The sequence below is a fragment of the Nannospalax galili genome, unplaced genomic scaffold, assembly GCF_000622305.1.
Source record: "Nannospalax galili isolate Female #2095 unplaced genomic scaffold, S.galili_v1.0 scaffold246, whole genome shotgun sequence".
Classification (NCBI taxonomy): Eukaryota; Metazoa; Chordata; class Mammalia; order Rodentia; family Spalacidae; genus Nannospalax; species Nannospalax galili.
Genome location: NW_008356327.1, coordinates 4,872,733 through 4,893,663, shown reverse-complemented (window position 1 = coordinate 4,893,663; position 20,931 = coordinate 4,872,733). Strand labels below are relative to the sequence as shown.

Sequence of the window (20,931 nt, the reverse complement as noted above, 5' to 3'; positions counted from 1 at the left end):
AAGGAAAATGTTAACAGTTGCAAGACTGAGAGCAACAAAAATGAATTCAGACCAAGCTTTTGTTATTTTTTTCTCCCTCGCAATTTCTTATCCTCTTTTTTGGCTATTATTGCTACAAATAAACATACATACATTTTTCAACACAGATACATATATTAAGTCACTGGAATAAATGGATTCTTTCTCCCTCACTTCTCTTTGATTTCCTGGTGCTCTTTAGCTTGAGGTTGGACCCTATGCAAGATAGCTTTACCTGTCAATTTCAAAACCTGTGTAGAGGGAGACTCAATTGGGGCACTGCATCCATTGGACTGCCCTGTGGTCATGTCTGTGGGGCATCTTCTTGATTACTGAGTGATGCTGAAGTGCCCAGCCCACTGTGGGTGTTGCCACTCCTGAGCAGGTAGGCCTATGTTGAATAAGAAAGCAGGTTGAGTAGGGGCCAAGGGAGCAAAACAGTAAGCAGTATTTCTCCATGACCTGTGCTTTAACTCCTGCATCCAGGATCCTGCCCTGAGTTCCTATCTTGGGCTCCCTCAGTGATGAACTGTGACCTTGGAAACGTAAGCTGAATAAACCCTTTCCTCCCCAAGTTGGTATTGGTCAGAATATTTTGTCAAAACAATGGAGAAACAAACTAGAACAGAGCCTGTGAAATTTTTCTCACCCAAAACGACATATTAACTGGCTTTGTCATTATATATATCTAACAAGATGTCCACACTATGGTAGTAGGCACATAATAACAAAACCAGTTGACACACCAAGGCCAAGATTTCATGGGCATTGCTTCCCTATCACGTGTAGAATGCATTCACTAGCAGGAGATGGCTTGTCCCTTTGACTCATACAGTCTTTCTGCCTCTTTTTTGCTGATGTTCTCTGAACCTTAGGTAAAGAAGTTCCATTATAGATGCATCACTTTGGACTGGGCACCTCACAAACCAGGATTTTATGTTTTATTGAATTTTTACAATTTTCATATAATATAGTTTGATGGTACTTATTCACCCTCCCGTATCTGAATCTTTCCTCAATGCCCTTTGCAAAACTTAATGTATTCTTATATATATGGCCCACAGGGTATCATTTGTATCTCTAAATGTCCTTCATTGTGGGCCCGGTCATTGGATTCACCAAACAAGGTTTTTAAAGAATCAAACATGGCAAGAAGAAAGAACCATTTGCCAAAACTGAAAATTCATAAAGTAATTATGTGCTGAATTGTGAGAGATTAATACCTTTACAACTTGCAAATATTGAGAGTCAAATAACTGGCTTTTATTCTGCAATTAATTACAAGCAGCTGCTCAAAAACAAGAAAACTGTGCAATATCCACAAAAATATGTGTCATGTTTCAATATTTCTTCAAATTATTCTTGCATTATATTCAACTTTATGTGGACAGTATGCGGGTAGGTATACAAGCATACACTAACACAAGAACAAACAAGGGTATTTAGCTAAAATAATGCAGTGCTAGGAATATGATGGCATAGCCAAATTATTTCACTGACTTATTTTTATTATTTTTACGTTTTTCTCCTGCTGAATATGTAAATTGTTGCAACATTAGTTAACTCAACGTTTTGAAATAATGGACAATAATAATGCATAAAACCAGGTCTGAGACTCAATTTCATATATTGGGAATAGAATTTCCTGTCTACTAAAAGCTCTAAGTTTAAAACCAATATTCTACTAATGTGCTTGCATAATTCATGGCACTTGAATTAAACCTGTGATAAAATGAAGCAATAATTTAATTCTAATTATGATAAAAACCTTCTGTAAGGAATTTACAGGATAAAGTCCAGACTGAATATATTGACATATACTTTTCATATTAAAAAGAACATTAAACATCTCAGTGCCTATGTATAGTTACTTATTTCAATCAAATTTTGGTAATAAACAGATGCTACCTTAACATTCTTTTGCATGTAGAAAGACTTTAAGTTCAGTAGCATTCAAGCATTTTTACAAATATGTTAAGGTTTTACAAAGATTTGCTGTTTGGCAGTTTAATTTCCTACTCTTCTTTTTAAAATACCACTACTACATGGACAGCTTTCTGTATTTGAACTTTGTCCTTATCAGTTCTCTACAGGACCCAGCACTTTGTTAGTAACCTCCATTTCCACCTCCCATATTTGCTAAAACTCTATTTCCTTAACCATCAATGAACACAGTTTATTTTGAAGACTGCAGGTTCGTAGGGATTATGTAAAAGATATATAAAGAGGAAATTTCTAGCAGTATGAAATCAACCTTACAACACAGTGACCATAGATTCAACTTCAAAAAATACATTATTACATCTCATTTTTCATCTATGATTGAAATCTGAATATGTATATGTTTTGATTACATCAATATAGCAGCCTTATTTTATGTCATTATTTTATACGGAAACTAGTCTGTATATATCAAAAAGTGTGTTTATGCCAAAAAAATAAAAAAGAGTTATTTTTAGTAGTAAATCTCAAACATAATTAAACTGAGTTTGGATGTGCAATTCGGCACACTGTTTTTCATAGCCTAGTAAAGGAAACAACATAATACACATTTACTGAAACTTGAGGTCGTTTAGGTTGTTTACAGGAAAGCACATCATGCACTAAAATCTTCACTTATCATTACTATCCACAAGCCAATAGGATTAAAATTGTATGGATGTTGAACCAGGCTGATTACCAGCCACTATATAGCAATAGGGAGTCAATTTATGTGACATATTATTTTCAGAGCAAGAGAGTCATAAGTCACTCTAATGAACTCCTGTCATAACACGCTCTACAAAAGTGTATTATGGTAGAAAACAAACCATTCAATTTGGGTTCTGCCACTCTTATTCTAGTATCAGGTTTGTTGTCTTACTATTGATCTTTTTCCTACCTGGTTGGGCTGCATTTTAAGAACAGTATTTACTTACCCAAATGAAAAAACAATATATCCATTAACTAATTAAGAACAAAAGCATTTCTGATTTTTATCTCAAGATAACTTTATCAATACATCTTTAAAATATGAAAATATTTTAGCAATTTGGGTTGTACAACTTCATAGCACAGACAAGTATTTATTTGTAATTTATAATGGTCAAGATTTAGTATTTAAGATTCTAGGCATCTCTAACTTTCTAGGTCATTTGAAAATGATGTGACACAAATACTTAAAACCCAATTATTCTTTTCTCTCTGACTCCATGCTTATCTGGACATTCCATGGAATAATTCCAAAAGACTTTTTGTATCTTTACAACAAATCATGTTAATTTACTGCATATTAAAAAATCTATCCTAGTTCTTGCTTATACATGAATAAGTCTATAAAATACAAGCTTTGTTATATACAAAAAAGTATAACGGGCTGGGCGTGGTGGCGTATGCCTTTAATCCCGGTACTCAGGAAGCAGAGACAGGCAGGTCTCTGTGAATTCAAGGACAGTCTGGTCTACATAATGAGTTCCAGGACAGCTGGGGCTACAGGGAGACTCTGTCTCAAAAAGACCAATTATCGTCCTCTTTTTTTTTTTTTTTTTTTAAAAAAAAAAAAAAAAAAAAAAAAAAAAAAAAAAACTATAGCAATGTTGCAAGTCCATTTGACCTTATATCACTGATAATGGTGCAATTATAGAGTAGTACATAAATTTTACTCCTTTAAAATACATTTTATCACTATAGTATGATCAAATGATTCCACGTGTCACTAAATTATCTTAAAGACTTATGCCATTTAAATCTATGTTCTGTCATTTAAAATTTATAATGTGCCTGATCCTACAGCAGAGCTTGGCCTTCCTGATATTATATATCCAAATGCAGTCAGACAACATATGGCATGAATTAAATAAGCATATACAATTTTATAATTCCATAGACTCTGGATTACAATTAAGAATTCAAATTAAAATTTTAACCATCAGTTGTGAAACAGCACTACTTAACATACACACCACTCTGTTTTATAAAGGACTTTACTGTCTAAAATGTACCAATATTAAAAAATAGAATTTCTAGAGATAGCCTACAAATAAAAGTAAATGGAAAATTGCCAATTCTCTAATCTTTTATCCTATCACTTCTCATCAAATTCCCTCAAGTAAATAAGGAAGGCATTATGAGATGAACTTTTTGGAAATATGAGTTTTTGTCTGATAAATCCATCATTCCCACATCCTGTATCATTGAGGTCTATATTAGCCAAGAATTCACTGCAAGCTATTAAATACATTCATTATTTTAAAAATATTTTATTATTTTTATGTGTATAATTGCACTGCCTGCATGCATGTAAGTGCACCTGTGTTGTGAAATGCCTACAGATGTCAGAATAGGGGATTATATATGCTGAATCTGGAGTTATGGATGGTTGTTGTTAGCCACCATGCAGGTGTGGGGACAGAACCCCAGTCCTCTGCAAGAGCAGCCAGTGCTCTTAACCTATGAGTCATCTTTTCATCACCAACACTCCTTAATTTTCATAATCACTGAATTAATGAAGAAAATTAGAAACAAGGTTTTTGAAAATCTTTGACTTTGGATTTATATATTATTTCTTATATATAATGCATTATTTTAAAGCACCTTGTTCCATCTGAACTGAACACATTGTTTCTATAGCCAATAATGATGAATTTTTAATATCTTTGATTCTCTTCTTTTTCTATAACCTCTCCATCAAAAAATATTAGGAAAATATTCTCAGTTCATGAGGTAACTCAGTGGTAGAGAAACTGCTTAGGACACATTAGGTAATGAGATTCATCCAAGCACTACTAAAAATTAAAGAATTAAAAAATAAAAACATACTCTCAAATGAATAATTGTTTAATCTTCTATTCAGTTTTTCTTTTTCCTCCATTTTTTTTGTCTTTTTGAGACAGGGTCTCCCTGTAGCCTCAGCTGTCCTGGAACTCACTAAATAGACCAGGCTGGACTTGATCTCACAGAGTCCCGCCTGCCACTGCCTCCCAAGTGCTGGGATTAAAGGCATGCACCACCATGCCTGCCTATTGCAATGCATTTTTAACCATCTTCTTAACCATCTTCAAAGTAAAGTTTTCCAAGTCAATTAAATAAGTAGCTAACTTGACACACGTAGGACTCCTCTATTCTTTGTTATGTGTGTTATGTGTAAAACTGAACACATGAACTTTTATATTGTTAGAAGTTTTACATTGCATGTACCAAAGCCAAGTGCAAATAACATATCATTCCTACAATTTCACTATTAATATCACATACACTATGTGTTGACCTAGGTCACATCCATTAATGTAAACTCACAACTGGAAGTATATTAACCCTCAAGTACAAATGTTTTAGGAACAAACACCTCAGTGTCAGTGCAACTGAGAATCATGTTAGTGTACTGCCTTCTCTCTAAAGCCAGAATTAAATATGGCTATTATTCTCAGCAGGAAGCTTTGAAACAGCATCCAGATTTGTGCAGCGGGATGGTGTCTTTTGTTGTAGTTTTGCTTAATGGAAAGCCAACCTTGCCATGGCATGAAGACTGGGTATTAACAATGTGCTTTTCTTCTATTGGAAGAAAGCCTAAAATGTTAGTTTCATGATCTTTCCCATTCAAGAACACAATGGTATGATTTTTATAACATTTACCGGCCTCACTCTCTGACAGTTTGAGAGTAATCTATTCTCGTTATGCTCACCACCTCTCTCCTATCTCTTTCTAATCCCTGGCAATGGGCCTTCCCCTTGACAATTCTCTTTTTCAAATCCATTCATCTTTGGGTTTTGTGTTGTGACTCAATGAGATAAACCAGGCAGGGCTTTCCATGTGTAACCATGGGTTTCAAAGCATCAGTTGGAGCCTGGTGATCTCACCTGTAAGTACATAACTGATGATAATAACTGTCTTTTCCCCAGAATACACCAATAGCCAGTAGTTCAACATGACGTGATATGGTCCTGTGAAACTCTTCTCATCGATATTTGACTGGTGCACATATTATTTGTCTGCCACTGCGTCTATCATTAGCAAATGCCCCTTTACACTAACATTTCAGGTTTAAGCAAGTTGGAATTGAACTGTGAAGTCCTTAATAATCTTCTCTGCTTTTGATGATATTTAGATATGCCTTTTCATGGCTGTGGGTCTTGACATCCCTAAAAGCATTTATTTTAGAAAATTTTAAATTGAACATATTATTCCTCTGTTCCTTTGTGATATGATTTCAAAGTCTCTTGCAAGTTTTATAACTGAAAAGCATTTTTTCTCAAGTATCTGTAATGTAAGCCTCTGGGGAGTCGGTATCTTTCTCTCAGTGACTATATAGACAAGTTGTGAAACTCTGTCCTACTTTTTTTCCCTAAAATTAAGTACACAATACAAAGGATCAGTGTGCTTTCTTGTGCACTCGAGAACTTAAAAACCATCTCCCTTTGTTTCAGTTTAGTTAAGCTCAGAATGAATTGTATTCTTTTTCCACTATTGCAAGAGTATTCATTGAATTTTGTGAACTATTTAAAATGTTTTGATTGTATATATTTTAATGTATATTTTTATTGAATCTTTATGTGTTTCATAAAAGGTATCTTAATCATCTTATAACCCCTCCCCTAACCACACACTCCCAAAGCACCCACATACCTGATTTCAAGCATTCTGATACATATATTAAGTCCTATCAAGTCACGTTCATGTACCCAGACCCCCTTCAGTACAAGTTCACCCACTGGAGTCTAGTCAGCCTATGCAGTCTCTCCTTTAAAGAAGATTAATTCTACTTTGCCCAACAGTAATTAGCTGCCAATAGTTCTTCAGCTAAGGTTGGGGCCTGTTGTCCATTTCCCAGTTCTCTGTTGGTTTTGTTGTATGACTGAGTTTGCCTGGTTCGTATGCATGCATATACAATTGCAATAGGCTCATATGAGCAAGGTCTCAGGAGTCTGTAAGACTCTGCTTCAGTATGGTCATGTTCTTCCTCCCCTGGCTCATACAATGTTTCTGCGCCCTTTTTCCCAATGGTTCCTGAGCTCTGGGTGGGTTTTAGTGAAAATTTTGCTTTGTTGGGGTAGAAGGATTTTAAAAAATATACTAAGCAAATAAAAATAAGAAACAAGCTGGTGTACTTATTCTATTATCTAACACATAGACTTCAAACTAAAATGAGTTAGAAGAGACAGGGAAGGTCAATTTATATGCATTAAGGCAAAATACATGAGGAAGATATCAGAATTTTAAACACATTTGAACCACACACAGGGACAACTAATATAAAAGAAACTATATTAGATCTAAAATCAAACACGGATTTCCAAAACAGTGATATTGAATATCTTCAGTACCCCACTGTCACCAATAAATTGGTCAACCAGACCAAAAATAAAGAGAAAAAGAAAAACCCTGGTGTTAAGTGATATAATAAATCAAATGGATCTAACAGACATTTACAGAATAATTAGTCAAACAGCAAAAACAAACCACCGTTCTGCAGCTATGGAACTTTCTCCAAACTAACCATATATTAAGACATATAGCAAGATTAACAAATTCAGTAAAATATAAAAATCATTCTGCATACTATCTGACCCAATTTATAAATGTATTTATCAAGAAAAATAAATGTGTGTAAAAGTACAGAAGTTCCTGGAAGCTAAACAACACAGTAAGAAATGAAAAATAGATCTAGGGAGTAATCAGAAAGGAGCTTAATATGTATAGAACTGAATGGAAATGAAAATACAACATACAAAAATCTATGGGACAAAATGATATCACTAAATGCTTAGTGATCCACCTGAAGGGCACAGAAAACCAGTAACAACACACAAAAAAGAGCATATGTTAAAAGATAAGTAAAAATCAAGATAGAAATTAATTAAATAGAAGTGACACAAGCAATGAAAAAAGAGTCAATGAAATAAGGAGTTGGTTCTTTAAAATTATTAACAACACCTTTAGCCAAAATTACCAAAACAAAGAGATTTCTTAGATTCTAGAGAAATCCCTACTTTTGTAACATCACTAGACAAGCATATTTTTTTACTGCATGCTAAATATAGATCCTTATATTTACAGACGAGTATAATTCTCATCACTCATCAAAGCCTCCTTTTGTAACAGATGGAGACTATAACAGAGTTCCAACTCGTTAAACACAGAGAATAAGTGTCTGTGAGATGCCCTTTCCTAAGTGACACATCTTCAATGGAACCTCTAAAATTAATACTCACAGAGACTAGAGGAACCGGAAGGACAGAGTATACTAATGCATCTCTCAGCTCTCATCAGGGAAGCTTCCTCTTATAACAACATGCAATGCACACAGAAGGCCACAACTTGCCAGAGTGTAGAGAATGAGAGACTGCAGAGAATATGTCCCTGGATGGGACTCCTATATTAAATCTCACACACCCATGGTTCAGGGACCATTGTGGAAGTGGATAACAGAAAGATCATGAGAGCCAGGGTTGGTACATGGAAATAAGGAAACAGGCTTTCAGGCCTCTGAGAATTTGCTCATATAAACTTAGAGCAATGTTGACAACATGCACTAGACCTATGCAAACTCAAACAGACAAGGAGTGAGGCCAGACTGGAGGAATGGGAGTAGAGATGAATGACTCTTGAGGGTTTGGGAAACCCAGAGGGAAATGTGATGCCCCTTAAACTCCATGAGAACTGTCCATACAGTGTCTAAACATTAGTGCATATGTATACCTGGGAGGTGCTTGTCAAGGAATACAGTGCCAGGCAGAAGAGACCTCCTTTTGGATAGTTGGTGAAACTAGTCCAGGAGTCTCCCAAAATAACACAGGCAATTGAAAATCTCTTGGTTATCTCCTAGAAATAGTAGATAAGACCCTACTATTGAAAACAAGATGTATTTTAGATAGAGGACTTAGAGCAATGGAGGGGTAACTGACATGGAGGCCTCCTATCTGAAGCTTAGTTATCATAATGCTAGATGATAATATGTATGCTGTCAAGGGAGAAAAACAACTGGTCCAACCCAGCCCTAAATCCTAATAACCATAATGATTGGCACAGCAAACTTCCTCTATTGGTGGAGTAGTGGCACTGTTATCTGGGGAACAATCAACTGCTATCTAATTGGACTTAAAGCCCTCTCAATGAGTAGCACTGTAAGCTCAGTCAAATATACATGGCAGAAGAAAGCATAGATCCTAGAGAAAACCCTATCTCTTTCATATGTCTTTTAAAATGAAATTTCTTACCATATGCTAAATAGGGATTTTTATATTTACAGACAAGCTTAACTTTACACAACTCACCATAGAAACTTCTTTTTGCAACAGATGAAGGATACTGAAAAATTCCACACGTGCTTAGACATGGAAAATATAAGTCTGAGAGATGCCTAGTCCTAGGTGACACATCTATAGCTCAACTTCTGCACCTAAGGCTCCTAGAACATAGTGGAACAAGGAGTAGAGCAAAAATTAATGCATCCCTCATCTCTCACAGGTAAAGCTTCCTTATATAACAGAATGTGATGCACACAGATGGCCATAACTGACCAAGTTTTAAAGGATGTGGCTTCAGAGTGTATATCCTTGAATGGGACTCCTATATTGCACCTCATTCACCCACAACTCAGGGACCATTGGGGAAGAGTGCTCAGCAATATTATAAGAGCCAGGGCTTGTTCATTAGTACAGGGAAGCAGAAGCTTTCAGGCCACATGAAAACTTGCACATGTGAACACTGATTACAGGACCATGCCAACTCAGTTGAACAAGGGCCCAGAGGGGAAGAGAAAAATGGGTGGTGGGCTGCCATAGACAGAATTATTGGAGACTAATTAGTGCTTGGTGAGGGAGAATATGCTTTACATACAATCTCTAGATGGGCTGACTAGACTCAGGTGGATAAATTAACACTGGAGGATATCTGGGTACAAATGCTTGAATGGATGGGACTTTACAGATATTACAGGATACAGGAGGTCTGGTGGGGGAATGAGGGGCATGGATGGGGTAGCAGGCCTAAATTTGATTAAGAACTGTTGTGTAAAACTACAATAGCTTTGAAGAATTTTTTTCTTTTTTTTTTTTTAAATTTATTTATACACCCACTTCCCAGGAAGCACACTCCCATATTCTGCTGAATCTAGTCAGCCTATCTAGAGGTCTTTTTTTTAGGAAGGTCAGCTGTTCCTCATCTAGTGGTAATCAGTTGTCTAAATTCCTTTGGATAAGATTGGGGTCTGCTGTTCATTAAAAAACAGAAAAAAATTCTTCAAAGCATAAAAATTTGCTCCTTAATAATTAGTAGATGTGAAAAACATTAGCATTGAAATCTACCTGATGTCTTTATATTATCCATGCTCAGATGCCAAGGAGCTCAGAAAGTAACTGACTGTGACTAGTAATAATCAGATATATAGACATTAGAGATGCGTGTGCAAACATCTTAACTTCAATTGCATTAAAATTAATTTTTCTGTATGAAACTGTGTGTTTTAATAATGAAATAGAGATCTTTTTTAAAGGTTAAAACATCATTTAATTTTATGTCTTATAGGATTTGTACTGAGTATAATATTGTATAACTGTAATAATTCAACTGTAAGCCTAAAAATTTACAATTTTGAAAAAGATGCATCTTAGCTCAGAAAATTGTTATTGAATATGTCAATGCTGTTGTAATGAAAAGCTTCTTCTAAGTATGTGGTATTAAATAAATAATTAACTGGAAAAAATGAATAAATAAAATCTTAAAAAATAAAAACTACAATAGCTCAATAAAAAAATTAAAAATAAACCAATAAAAATCCAAAATAGAATTAGGGAAATGAGCAGAAGACCCCAACTTTAGCTTAGGATAGAAACTATTAATAGTTGATTATTGCTGGGTGAGGGAAAGTTGGTCTTCTTTAAGAGAATGATATTCAATGGGCTGACCAGGCTGCAGTAGATAAATTCACACCAAGGGACATCTGGGGACACCAACTTGATTCAATAAGGGGACCTTAAGATATATGACAGAATACATGAAATCTGGTGGGGGGTTATGGGGTGCAGAGAGAGAAGAAGGTCTAAATATGATAAGATTTCATGAAATTTACACAAATTCAGTAAAGCATATATTGAAGAAAAGAAAGTGAGAGAGGACCAAATTTAATGAACTCAGAAATGAAAAGGAAAATATTAAAACAGACCCTGAAGAATTTCAGAAAACCATAGAGATTTACCTCCAACTCTATATTTCATTAAAATTAATAAAAGCTACATTTCTTGATATATATGGCATACAAAGTTTAATTCAATATGACATAAATAAAAAGGTGCATAAGAACGAATGAGATAGATGTTGTAATTAAAAATCTCCAAATTAAAAAATCCCAGGACCAGATGAAGACAGTGCAGAATTATACCAAAACTTCAAAGAACTAATACCAATATTTGACAATCTATTCAGTAACAGCAAATGAAGGAGTACTCTGGAGCCAGTAGTACTCTAAAATTAAAACCAGATAAAGACCCAATGTAAAAAGAAAATTATAGTCCAATCTCTTTGATGGATATTATTCAAAAATCCAAAATAAACTCTTTGCCCCCTGAGTTCAAAACATATCAAAAATACTATCCACAGTGATCAAGTTGGCTTCATTACAGAGATTCAAGGATGTTTCAACATATGTAATCCCCTACATGAACATATTCAAGGATTGAAACCACATGATCATCTTACTGGATGGAAGAGTCCTTTGCAAACTCCAACATCCATTTATGATAAAAGACATGGAAAATGTAGGACTACAGGGTATATATGTCAAAATAATAAAGGCAATAGACAATAGCCTACAGTCAACATCATACTAAATAGAGATATATTCAAAGTATTACCATTAAAATCAAGAAAAAGACAACAATGTGGAATTTATTCATTCATGTTCAGTGAAGTATTTGCATTCTTTGCTAGAGCAATAAGACAAAGAAGATGGAGAGACAAATTTGAAAGGAAGAAATCACAGTATGCTTATTTGTAGATGATATGATTCTGTATATTAAAATCTCCACCAGAAAACTCCTAATGGTGATGAATACATTCAGCAGTGTAGCAAGATATAAAATTAACAGCCAAAATTCAGTTGTCTTCCCATATACCAACAACAAACATACCCAGAAAGAAATCAAAGAAATTATCCTATTCATGATAGCCTCAATAACTACAAAATACCTTGGAATAAATCTAATCATAACTTGAAAGATTTGTATAATGAAAACTTTAAGATATTGAAGAAAGTAATTGAAGAAGATACCAGAAGAAAGACCACCCAATCAGAAAATGGTCATCCTACCAAAAGCAATCTATAAATTTGATGCAATAGCCTTTAAAATTCCAATGAAATTCTTTACAAAAATTGAAAAAAGAATGCAAATTTCATATAGAAACATTTAAAGGCCAGGATAGTCAAAATAATCTTGAAGCATGAGAAAATTCCAGGGAGCATTTTTTTTTATACTTCAGAGTTATAATAAAAACAGCCACATTGAAGAGTGGAATAGAATTTAAGACCCAAATTTAAATTCACAGATTTACAGCCAACTGATTTTTGACAAAAGATCCGCAAATACACTTTGAATAAAAGATAACATACTCAAAATGGTGCTGACCAAACTGGAGAGCAACATGTCAAAGAACAAAACTAGATGCCTAACTCTCATCATGCATAAAACTCGGCTAGAAGTAAATCAAGGACATCAGTACAAGACCTGATACCCTGAATCTAGTAGAAAATAAAGTAGCGAATACACTGGAACTTATGGGAACAGAAAACAACTTTCTGAACAGAACTTCCATAGTGAAAGCATTAATTTAAGTACAAATATTGACAGATGTGACCACATGATATTAAAAGCTTTTGTGCAACAAAGTAATATAGTAAGCTACCAAAGAGAATTAAAGTTTTACCAGCTATATGTCTTATAGAGGGTTGGTGCCTAGAACATATGAAGAATGCAAACTAAACACCAAAAAGAACAGCCTAATTGTTGTTCAATACAAATGGCTGAGATATACTTTAAAAGCTTTTAACATGTTTAGTCATCAGGGAACTAAAAAGTAAAATCCCTGTGACATTTTGTCTTACCCCACTCAGAATTGCTAAGATCCGATAAATGAATAAATGAATGAATGAATGAATGAATGAATAAAGACAAATGCATGCAAAAATGTAGAGAAAAAGGAATTCTCACCCACTGCTGGTACAAAGAAGACTGGTACAGCCTCTAGAGAGATCGATGGGAAGTTTCCTCAAAAAGCTAGGCATCGCTCTCCCATGTGACATAGCCATACCACTCTTTGGCATATATTCAAAGGACTCTATATTCCACTACAGAAATTCCTGTACATCAATTCTCATTGTTGCCCTTTACATAAATCTAGAAATTAGAAACAACCTAGATGTCTATCAAAAGATGAATTGATAATGAAAATTTGGTATATGTATACACAATGAAATGTTACCTAGCTTATTTAAAAGAAAAGAAATTATGGAATTCTCAAGTAATTGGATGGAACAGGAATCAATCATGCTGAGTTGGGTAACCCAGACTCAGAAAGAAAAATGTCATATGAACTCTCTTATACCTGGATGCTGGGTTTGAAATCTTAGATATGCGTACTTCAATTGGAAAATCTAGAGAGGTCAAGAAAAAATACCCATGGAGGGTGGTAGATTCATGGTATGGACAGTAGAATTCAGTGAGGTAAATGGGAAAGGGAAATAAACAAGTTATATATGTTGTCTACTATTTGTGGCTCTTAGTTACAAATCCCTAAATGTGAGTATATTTCCCAATGTAAACACAGGAGCTTGGGAAACAGAAATAAACAATAGGAATAAAGGGAAAGTAGGAGCTCAAGAGACAAATGTTGTTAAGGGGGAAATAGGGGAAAAGGGAACAGGGAGGGGCATATGGGGGAGTGAAGTAATACTTGAATGGTATGAAAAACAAAAGGGAAATGTTATTACTTCAAAGTCCTAATGAAAAATACATGTAAAATAAATATATACGTACATGTGTATAGATGAAGGTTTTATAACAAAAAACACAGTGCCAGGCAAGAGACACCTCCCTTACACTTGTTGGAAGTCCAAGAGACACCCAAAATAACACAAGCTAATGCTACAGCACTTGACTGCCACCCAGAACTAGAAGATAAGTCCCAATTGCTGAAGAAAGGCCACACTTTGGATACAGGACTTGGAGCAGTTGTACTGTGGTCCTCCTGAACTGTGAAACCTAATAAACAATAATGATTGGCCTAGCAAATGTCACCATTGGTGCAGTAGTGGCACTTCTTTTGGGGGTGGGGTGTTATCAACAGCTGTCTAATTGAAATTAAGGCCTGCCCAATGGGAAGATGAAGCTTATGTGTGGTACTATAAACATAGCCAAATACATGGTTGGAAAGCTCATAGATCCTAGAGAAAAATCTACTTTGGCACATCCCTACACCAAGGAAACTTCTTACTTTATTCTAAGTATGCATCCTGTGATCCGGAAGTTCCTCTGACCCTATGAAGACAAGCCATGGCCCCACCTCCTTCCCACATTCTGCAGAAGGAGTCAAGCCCGTAAAGGCGAGGAGCTATGGATATATAAGCCAGGAAAGCCACGAGTCGGCTGATCTCTTGCCATTTTGGGTGGCTGTCATGAAGCCACCAGACTTATGTTTGGGTGTGGACATTTGAGCACAGCTGTGAATGGGGCAGTCACCATTTTTTGGAATAGAGCAGCAGCAAACGGCCAGTGTGAGAGCCCTACCTGTCTGGGGGTTCCATGGAGAGCAAGGCGAGCTGAAAAGCTGTAGCATGCAAAGCTGATGGAAACCACGGGACATGATGAGCTGGTGGTGGGCATTCCAAATATAAGCCTCTGAGATCCCCTGTCTTTGTAAGTCACCCCCTTTCCCAGGTATCGTATAAATTATGCAAAATTCAAATAGAATTTCTTTTCTTAGTTTGTCAATCTGCATCAGGATTAGGAGACCCTGAGTGAGGGCGGGTCCCCCAGCCAGAAGGGAAAAATTTAGGGAAACACATCCCCATATTAAAGACAAGTTGACATTTCACCCCTCATCAAGGCAGCTTCTTCAGGCAACAGATGGAGTCTATTACAGAGTTCCAGAGCTGGTCAAACACAGAGAATAGTGTCTATGAGATGCTTAAACTGAAGTGACATATTTTCAATGCAACCTTTACACTAGGGTGAATGCATCTCTTAACTCTCACCAGAGAGAAGTTTCCTTAAATAGCAGATGTTGATTAACACAGATACCAACAATTATCCAATGAGCAGAGAACAATAGACTGTGGAGTACTTATCCCTGAATAGGATACATAATACAAACTTTTGCCTTTCAAGACTTCTGCCTTCAAGGGATCATTGTGGAAGAGATGATGGGATGATTGTAAGAACTAGAGGGTTGGATGACCATAGGAAATAGAATCTTGCAGACACCTGGTTATTCACTCATATGAACTCATAGCAATGAAGGCAGCATGTGAAAATCCTATAAAAACCCGACCAGAAAAAATTTCAGCATAGACATGGGTTAGTGGGCAAGAAACTGCAACACAGTCTAAGGAATCTCTGGCAATTAAAGGCTGCTGGAAGGGGGAAAGAAAATGTCTTACAGGGTTGAGGATCTTGGAGGACCCAGTGAATGGAATGGATCCACACTGAAAACATTGGGAGACACAAATCATACTCTATAGGTCATTATTAATTTTGAAAGGACAATTTTTAAATTATTGAAAACTCTAATCATGTCTTGAAAAACACACTTTGCCTTCTGATTCCCTAATTACTGAGGCATTATATAAAAATTTTTCTTTTCAACATTTCAATGTACTTGAACTGTGAGCATCTAGAGAGAGAGGAAAAAGCTGACTTCTTTATTAATTTATTATCCTTAGCTATAACTCTGACTTTTGTATTGAACAGCATTCAATAAACACTAAATTTCTAAAATTATTTGATTTCACATAATATATTACAAAGACTATCAGAATATATAAATATAGTAGATTAGGAAAAATACTATAAGCCTCAATCACATCTCTTGATATAATTATGTCTGTTCCAACTAAGTTGCTGCGGGTCAGGACAAGTTGCCAAGTATATAGTAAATGTCATATAAAGAATTTTAACTTTAAAATAACATTGACAATTAATAACAGAATTATTCCTGCTCAATGTTGTAAACAATTATGGACTCAGAAAAATTTCTATTTTTTAGCCGCTTTCCTCACTACTACTTTCCAAAGCTCACTCCTTTATATATATAGATTTTATATTTTCAAATATAGAATTGATAGATTATATCAGCATATTTAATACCTTAAGGAATTGTATAAATTAATACATCTATATAGTTGTAATTTCACAAAGTAAAAAGTTAGTCTTATCTTTACCCATCATGTAGTTACCAACCTAAAGTTTAAAGATAAAATTCAGCTTTTCTTAAGCTTTGAAAGAATAAAACTAATGGTAAAATAAATGTGGCATCAATGTGATATTATAATTATTTTATGATACCTGTATATGCAAATTGAACAAGATCCCAAAGAGCATTCGGGTCTATGCCTTCCATCTTGATCTCCTCTTGCTTGGCTTCACAAACATCACTTGTAAACATAGCCGCAAAATAGTCAGAGACAGAACTCAGAACAAGCCTGAAAGGAATACAACATCTAATTTAGGCTGGAGACATAAAGACCAAGACACTGTGTTTAACAAAATACAATGCAGATCACAAAATCAACCATAAATCATTCTATTAATCAAGCTACTTGTTTTTTACCTTACCTTGATTTTTGTGCTTTAAAAATCGGATTCAAGAAATCTTGCCTCATGCTTTGGTCACAGAGCAATTTACATTACACACAAACAGACGCAGGCACACACACACACACATACACACACACGCACACACTCCTGCTCATTCCCACCAGCAGTGAATAAAGAATAGTTATATGTCATTTCTTCACCTATAGTTTTTCTTTCACACATATTATTTAGTTATATAATATAAATTGTATATTATATATTCTATACATGAATAAAATATACTTAAATATTTTAAATCTAAAATTAACACATATGATACAATAGATGGAATTTGTCTTTGATTCAGGTTTGATTATTTTTCTTAGTATAATATTCTACAATACCATCCATTTCCCTTCAAATGTCATGATACCTTTCATCTCTATAGCTGCAGAAAATTCCACAGTGTATATGTGCTCCAATTTTCTTTATCCATTCATCACTTGACAGACAACTAATCAGGTTCTATTTAATTATTACTGTAACCATGCTTATTTTTGTGTTATGGTGTGTCGACAGAATTCTTTTGGTATATATGCAAAATTAGTTTACCTCTGTCATGATCTTGCTCTATTTTTTTTTTTTTTATTTGGTGTTTTTGAGACAGGGTCTCCTTGTAGCCCCATCTGGTTCTGGAATTTTCTAGGTACCTCTATTTTTATTTTTGTGAACTCATTCTCTTGCTTTCTCTATAAGTTGCACAAGTGTTCATTCATGCTATATGTGAATAAAACATCCTTCCATGTTCTTCAGAGTTTTACTATATTTCTTTCACATTTGTATATGTGCACATAAATATACATGCATATATACATGTATATATGTGCACATATATATATACTTACTGTTTTGTTATTATGTATGTTATCTTGTTTGTATTTTATTGGAATTCATTACTGAAAAGTTTATTCTTTTATCTAGAATATTTTAAAATATTTTTCATTTTGTTTTGATTTGGATATTCTTTCCTTTACTTAAATAATCATGTCATGTACACAGTGAAATTTTATTCAGTTGTAAAACATGATGTTAGGAAATTTTGGGGAAAATTGATGGAACTAGAGAATATTAAATTGTGTCAGGCAACCCAGTTCCAAAAGAACATAAGCTCTCTCTTACATTTAGAGTTTAGCTTTGAAATTTTAAATCTATATTTTAGTTGGAGTGAGTGCCTGTAGAAAACAGGAAGGAAGAAAGGAGCCATGAAGTTTAGAGGAGAAGCTCTTAAAAGTGGAAGGTAGTAAACATTTGTGGTATGAAAGTACAAGGGGAAATATTAACACGGAAAGTTTTAAATGGGGACAGAGCTAAAAAATGGAGGAAATGTGAATGTCGAGGGGGAGTTAACCAAAAATCCATCATAATGTTACATAAAAACTCCCACTTCATGATTTAATTCTAATTTAATGTAATTTGAAAAATAGTTTGAGCAGAGATTCTCTGCATGGGTGGATAATGCTGCTACCAGACGTTAGTGACACCTCCCTTTAAGTTCCTGGCCAGGGAGAACCTAGAGGCCTCCAAAATAACACTAGCTGGTGCCATTACTCTTGGTTAACCACCAGAACTGTGTGTTAAGATTCACAGTTGAAGACACCACACTTTATGAAACAGGAAATAGAGAAATAAATTTGGAAATGAGCCGGAAGCTCTGTCACTGCTGGCTCATATTCATAGTCCACAAGTTGATGTGCAGACGGCTGAGGGGGAATTATTAATCTTGTAAGGCTCTGGACCCTGTGTGCTGCAACACCAGTCTGCTGTGGAAAATATTCCCACTGGTACAGTATTGCATGTCTATTTGGGGGGAATCAGTTAAATTCTGATCGGATTTGAGAACTGCTCCACTGGAGGATATACATACGTGTTACAGTAAGCCTAGTCAAAAGCCTGTTGCTGGTGAGCTCACATGCCTTAGAAGGGGAGTCGATGACTTTGTTTTGTTAAATGACAGTTTAGTCAAACTGTCTTTTAAATATCCCTGTCTGTAACAAAAGATTAATGCTGATCTTCAGACTCAGAGGCAGAGAAAATTCTTTTTCATTAATAGTGGTTTATGAAGAGATTCCTAATTGATCAAACTGCAGAAACAAGTGACTTTTGAGTACTCAGTCTCAAATGAGAAAGCTGTGTCACTTCCCCTAAAACTCAGGAAATATTGTAGATGAGGGAGCAGAAAGAATGTAAGAACTGGATAACTGAAAATAATGTGATGATATATTGTGTTCTGGATAAGACATTGACTTTGTAATCATTAACACACTGCAGCTGTGGATACAAGCACTGAGCCTATACAAAAGTGATCCTTCGTCAGGGCTCATTGGATCTCTGGCTGATGAGAGGGTAGTCCAATGAGGAGCTATTGGCAGTTAGTAGTTGCTGGGGAAGGGTGTCATTGCCAACTTCTTCAGTGATGTAGCCTCTGGTATGTTGCCTGTGCTCTATAACTCTTACACATACTCATATATTCATACAAGATATCCTCATTAAATTCAGTGGGTGAATACATATAGTATGTATTCCATAAAAGTAGAAGGATTAGTTGAAAGAAAGAAGGGGTCAGAAAGAGAGGGAAATGGAAAGGAATTGTGATGAATCATGAATATGATGACTATACATTGTATATATGTACAAAATTTTCAAGAATTTTTACAAAAATTTGTAAATATAAAACGAATTTTTCCAATGATCCATTCAAAATAAGCTACCTATTAGATTTCTTCAGTGTAAGACATTCGCTAGCCAGTTTTAAATAGAGGTCATATTTTTCATCTGTAACCAGCATTCTGTCATCAAACATAATTATATATTTAGTAAACAGTGCATGAAATTTACAGAATACCTTTGCTTACTAACTCCCATTGTAGCAAGAGGTTAAAAATGAATGCATATCAGAGAGTAAAAAGCTCATTTACACCTTCTCCTTTTGTTACAGAACTTGCCTTTTCTCTCTCTCTCTCTTTGGGATTTTTAAAAACTTTATTAGTATATATTAATTATACAAAATAATGTACTTCACTGAGGCATTTTCATACATGCATATCATATACATTAAACATATTAACACCTATTACCTTCTCTGTGCCACCTGCCCCCTATCTGTTCCCTTCCTTTTTGGCTGGATCTTAAGGGCAGTGTACTGAGTAAAATAGCCAATCACAAAAGTTTATACACTACATGATTCAATTTGTATAACGTTCTCAACATGAAACTATTTTAGAGAAAACATTAATGGTTGTCAGGGCTTAGAGAAGATGAGTGAGGGGTGACTAGATTATAAAGGGGTAGTAAAAGAGGAGCTGTATTGTGATGGGATACTTCTATATCTTGACTATGACTAAGTTACAAGAATCTGTACTTGTGATAAAATTGTGTACATTTATTCACACACATAAATGCATGTAATATGAATAAGATCTGTGAATTACACCAATGTCAACTTCCTGGTTTAACAGTAATTATGAGGCTGGAGAGATGGCTCAGCAGTTAAGAACACTGACTGTTCTTTTTTTGCCTTTTAAGACAGGGTTTTTCCTTAGCCACAGTGGACTGGAACTTACTATGTACACCAAACTGACCTTGATCTCACAGAGATCTGCCTGCTGCTAACTGCTGAGTGCTGCGCAAAAATGGCAAAAATGCATGTGCTCCATGCCTCGTTTGGGTTCCGCTTTTTTGTGTAAAGGAGAACCAATGATCTATATAGTTTCAAAATATTTTCTTTAGTATTATTTTACTGTAGGAATGATAAGATATTATCCAAGCTTTCATTTATCTCAAATTTTCCAGCTTCATTTGCAATATCTCATATAAATATTTCTGCGCAAAAATGGCAAAAATGCATGTGCTCCATGCCTCGTTTGGGTTCCGCTTTTTTGTGTAAAGGAGAACCAATGATCTATATAGTTTCAAAATATTTTCTTTAGTATTATTTTACTGTAGGAATGATAAGATATTATCCAAGCTTTCATTTATCTCAAATTTTCCAGCTTCATTTGCAATATCTCATATAAATATTTTTTTACTTAATTAAAGATTCTATCTTTTTTGTTTCCTGATAAGAAAATTCAATTTCATTATAATCTAGACTCA

The 20,931-nt window shown here is 34.9% G+C and overlaps 1 protein-coding gene across 1 annotated transcript in view; it reads right to left on the bottom strand.

Annotated features, from left to right (window-relative positions):
* The window catches only part of Klhl1 (kelch like family member 1), a gene marked incomplete at its 3' end in the record, with an annotated part of 251,718 nt that overhangs the window by 68,426 nt on the left and 162,361 nt on the right, over window positions 1–20,931 (bottom strand). Inside the window, exon 3 of the mRNA XM_008854550.2 lies at window positions 16,549–16,685. Coding sequence (XP_008852772.1) covers window positions 16,549–16,685 — 137 coding nt within the window. The remainder of the gene's footprint in view (window positions 1–16,548; window positions 16,686–20,931) is intronic.